The sequence below is a fragment of the Rana temporaria genome, chromosome 1 (assembly GCF_905171775.1).
Source record: "Rana temporaria chromosome 1, aRanTem1.1, whole genome shotgun sequence".
Classification (NCBI taxonomy): Eukaryota; Metazoa; Chordata; class Amphibia; order Anura; family Ranidae; genus Rana; species Rana temporaria.
Window position 1 is genome coordinate 614,999,664 of NC_053489.1, and position 5,463 is coordinate 615,005,126.

General features: G+C 34.8%; 1 protein-coding gene across 1 annotated transcript in view; it reads right to left on the reverse strand.

Annotated features, from left to right (window-relative positions):
* Positions 1–5,035, reverse strand: part of NKX1-1 (NK1 homeobox 1) — a 14,852-nt gene extending 9,817 nt beyond the window's left edge. The window contains exon 1 of the mRNA XM_040335264.1: positions 3,809–5,035. Coding sequence (XP_040191198.1) covers positions 3,809–4,232 — 424 coding nt within the window. The 5' untranslated portion in view covers positions 4,233–5,035. The remainder of the gene's footprint in view (positions 1–3,808) is intronic.
* Positions 5,036–5,463: the final 428 nt, after the last annotated feature.

Below are 5,463 nucleotides of genomic sequence, written 5' to 3' on the forward strand. Positions count from 1 at the left end.
AGTGTGTACAATAAAAGCCCATAGAGGAGAAGAGTTTATTGTACAGCCAGCCAGCAGGCAATCAATGGAAGTCTTGCATGAGTGCTCAGTCAGGAAAAACACGTGTACACAAGTGTATGGCTGGGAGGGACACCACAGCTGGGGGGACCTTAGAATCAACAAGTCCCCAATGTCACCTGAAAGGATCTATCTATCTATCTATCTATCTATCTATCTATCTATCTATCTATCTATCTATCTATCTATCTATCTATCTATCTATCTATCATGCATATGAGTACAGAATTGCTGTATTTGTTTTCCTAGCTGAATATCTGCCTATATAATACATACCTGATACAAATTAAATATAATACATTGACAGCCAACTAATAAATGTATCTCCTATACACTTGTTCGATTTTCTATTTAATTCATTATACATTTTTTGGTCTGGGATATCTAAGATCTTTTTTTTTTATAACCTCACTGATTTGCTAACATCGAAGTTGAAATGTAAAACAAGGATACAATAATTCAGGAAGCACACAGATTGTGGCAGAATCAACTGATACTAAAAATTGCAATCCGGAAATAATAAAAAAAGGTTCTAAAATAAAAAGATAAAATTCCACTTTGTGGAAGGATATCCTCACCCTGATTCCGTAGGGGGGCAGGAGACACAAACTTGTATACAACTATATTACCTGATCCCCTTGTCAAAATATCAAGCTACAATGACGTTTGCTGCAATCTGTGATTACAATAAATATGTATCACATAATAATAATAATAATAATAATAATAATAATAATAATAATAATAATAATAATAATAAAACATGTATAAATATATATTTGTTATTATTATTATTATTATTATTATTATTATTATTATTATTATTATTGTTATTATTATTGTTATTATTATTACTACTACTACTACTACTACTACTAATATTACCACAGATATATGTGTGTGTGTTTAATAAAACAATTATTATTACTACCTAATAATAATAATGATGACAATGATAATATAAATTGTTGATATGTGTGTGTATGACATGTTTAATAAATAACTTATGATTATTATTATTATTATTATTATTATTATTATTATTATGATTATTATTAGTACTACTACTACTAATAATAATACTAACAATGATGATAATGATATTAATATTATATCAAAAATTCTTCCTAAAATATCAGAATTTTTTATATAAAAAAAAGTGTGTGAGTGTGTGTGAGAGAGAGAGAGAGAGAGAGAGAGAGAGAGAGAGAGAGAGAGAGAGAGAGAGAGAGAGAGAGAGAGAGAGAGAGACTGTATATAATAAATTTTGATTTTTAAATATTATTGTTATTAATAATAATCAAATAAATAAATATTTCAGTACATAATTAGCTTTTGTTTTTACTCCTTAACTTGCACAGAAACCTATTAGCTAATACAATGGTTATTTAACATATTTACCACTATTATATAGAAAAAAAAATGTAAGAAAAAGAGAGAGAGAAAATAGAGAAAGAAAAAGAGAGAGGGGGGGGGGGAGAAAGAGAAAGTAAAAAAGAGAGAAAGAGAAAAAAAGGAGAGAGAGAGAGAGAGAGAGAGAGAGAGAGAGAGAGAGAGAGAGAGAGAAAACAGAAAAAGAAAGAGAGATAGAGAGCGAGAGAGAGAGAGAGAGAGAGAGAGAGAGAGAGAGAGAGAGAGAGAAAATAGAAAAAGAAAGAGAGAGAGAGAGGGGGGAGAAAGAACGAGTAAAAAAGAGATAGAGAGAAAAAAAGGAGAGAGAGAAAAGAAAGAAAGAGAAAGAAAAAGGAGAGAGAAAAAAAAGGAGAGAGAGAGAAAAGAAAGAAAGAGAAAGAAAAAGGAGAGAAAGAGAAAGAAAGAACGAAAGAGAAAGAAAGAAAGAAAGAAAGAAAGAAAGAAAGAAAGAAAGAAAGAAAGAAAGAAAGAGAAAATCTATTCCCCATCCTCCGGACAATGCAGGGTGATATGATGTCCCTCTATATTAGACATATGCAGAGTGTAGTTGGAATATTGTGATATTATATGAACTCAGAAATGCAATCTGCTCCCTGTGTGGCGATCGATAGGCGCCCTAATAAGTGTAATAGGTTTTAATCGAGTAATTATCCGAATTTTGACCTATAATTTAGACGTTAGGAGAGAGTTTGCAAGCTGCCTGAAAGAGATATGCACAATTCGATAATAGAATATCGATCGGGGCACTCGGGGGCTCTTCCCCCCATTATCGGCCTCTCTGCTGCTGCTAAGCACATTCTCCCTTCAGTGAAATCGAAGGAATTTAATTGTTTTTCCTGAGATAACCGTCGTTTTCTCACAATTAGTCTGGTTTGTCCTAAAAAGAAAAAAAAAAAAGCTGAATTGAATGTGTCGCCCCAAGACCGAGGCAAGGTGTCCTGTGGATGGTATAAGTAGACTTTAACCCCTTTGCTGACAGCTGATGGACAAGAACAGGGTGGCAGACAGACCCAAGAGGCAGGGTTCACCCAGCAACTGCCAACCTGAGGATGGGGAACTACAAGCCCCAACATGGCATCAGTAAGGGCGGTCTAGCAGCAACAAGATAAAGGAGATTGGAGTTGAAATTGATTGATATTCTTTAGTAGCTAACAAAAGTTATCAGGCAAAATCAAATGTTAGGTTTCTTCAAAGAGAGGGTTTGTAATATATATATATTGTACCGCTGTACCCTATTGCTATGTGTGTGTGTATGTATATATATATATATATATATATATATATATATATATATATATATATATATATATATATATATATATATATATATATATATATATATATATATATATATATACACATACACATACATATATAGTTTTACTTTTTAATACTGTACTGTATTAAACACTGCAATATATATATATATATTTGATTATACTGTACCGCTGTACCCTATTGCTATGTGTATCTATACACTGTACTTTATATATTTATATATATATATATATAAAGATAAATAGATAGATAGATAGATAGGTCTATATATACATATATATAGAGATATCTATATATATATATATATATATATATATATATATATATATATATATATATATATATATATATATATATATATATATATATATATATATATATATATATACAGTACGATATTTAATACAGTACAGTATTAAAAACACACACACATATATATACATATATATATATATATATATATATATATATATATATATATATATATATATACACACATACATAGGTAGCTGTAGTACAGTATTAAAAGAAGACAACATATGTATATATAGATATCTATATATATAGATATCTATATAGATATATAGATATCTATATAGATATATCTATCTATATCTATATAGATATATCTATATAGATATATCTATATCTATATCTATCTATATCTATATCTATATCTATATCTATATATATATAGAGAGAGAGAGAGATATAGATATACAATCAAATGTTAGATTTTTGTAAAGAAAGTTAGAAAGGGTATAGCAAAACAGTATTAAAAAAAACAACAGTTGCATTTATATAATTGATACTAAAACATAATCACTTCGTTTATATGAATTTTCAGAGGAACAACCCCACTCATTTCCAGTTCATTTAAGCAGAATATATATGATTCTGGAAAATGTGTACATAACAAAGTTAGAAATGCAAGAATGATCTTTTTTATATGACTTCCCCAGTTAAATCTTTTAACCAAAGTTTATAGACAGTTGATAGATAGCAATGTTCTAGAGTACAAGACTTATATATCTGATTATCAGAAAGGTGTAGAACTTACTTAGAACATCGGGGGACTTTTTGCAGGAGTCAAAGTCTTCAATGAAAGATTTCTGCTCGGTGCCAGGCTCCTCCAGCTTGTCCTCTGCCCTCAGGATGTAGTCGGTGCTGGTCTTGTAGACCATATTGCAATGTCTCTGCTTGCTGTTGAATTTATTAGGGTCCAGGATGTCCAGAACTGAGAAGGAGGTGGTTCTGTGGACTGCTGGAGGTACTGCTACTAAACCCTCTTGGCCGGGAGTGTTGCCACTCTGACTGTCCCCTTGTCTGTCCCTTGGGCACCCATAGACTGGGATCTCGTTGACTGAGAGTCTCTGGTCGCTGTGGGTGTCCATGATGTCACCGTGCAGGCTGCAGGAAACTGCTTCCACCACCACCGCTGGCTGTGCTTGAGGCATGGAGATGTCCACCTGAGCCTTGTTCATTGCTTGCTCTCTAATCTGTGGGAGAAAGCTGGTCCAGCAGGCTTTAAATACCTAAAAGCTCCACAAGAGAGTCATAGCACCATCTTCCCAGAACTCCAAACTGGATGTGAATTTGCAGTCTGGTGCTCCTCTAAGTTTTTGATCCTGTTGTTTAAAGTTTAGAGGACTTGTCAGACTGCCTTCACTCTTTTTGTCCTGAGAACTTTGTGACTGAACCCTCAGTTCTTACTCTTGGGGCCCACAGTCTTCTGAACCCCCTTTGGTCTGCAGGTACCAAAAGTCCTCTTGGTCTTCTCAGGTCCAGAAGCACTTTGAGCTCTTGAAGTTCCTTCGAATGTTGAGAGTCAACCTCTTGATCCAAAGTCTTAACACACTTCTGCTCCAAGTGTTGTGAGTCTCCAAGACTTGAGACTCAGTCCAGTATGGACCGTAGTCCTCCCTTGACTTGTGTTAAATGTTTCTGTCAACCTTGGTCCAGAATTGGTGAAGGATCAGCAGATAAAGTTAATAGCACTGATTAAAGTTCTTGCCTTTTGGTCTCATAACCTGGCCAAGATATTGCTTTTGCTTGTGGTGCCAACCTGCTCAAGATGCTGCCTTTTGCATCTCTGAAGCTGCTGAAGAAGCTCTTGGTGGTGTGCAGTGTAGTGGTGTGCAGTGTAGTGGTGTGAGTGGAGTGGTGTGATGAGTGCAGTGTGAAGAGGCTGAGCACAGTGTCCTCTCCTCCATATGGTGGGAGAGCAGTGTGATGAGTGTGGAGAGGAGGGAGCTCTATGATGCTGTGTTGGTACCCTGAGCTCCTCTCCCAGCATCACATCTCCATTCATCTGTGCAGCATCTAAATAGCCTTATTTGGGGAAGTGGGAGGTGATGGGATTTCTTTTAAATAATTGCGGGATCAATAGCAGGAACTTATATACAAAATGAGACCATCAGATCAGATAGGCTAAGCCTCGGCTAGGACTGACTAAATGGATTATAACAGTTAGTATTGCCAAATTCGCCTTTTGACAGTCTGGAGAAATACGAGGCTGAGGCACCGGGAGACTTATGACTCTCCCCGCACAATATACAACCGCACATAATTATGGAGCACCGGGAAACGCCGTTTATTATGGGGGTGGGGGAGCCGCAAGGTGCATTTCTCAGGAAAATAAAAAATCAACATCTTCCGTTTTCATAAATAAAACTCGGGCCATTTATTAACGGAGCGGAGCTGTTTACTGCAGAA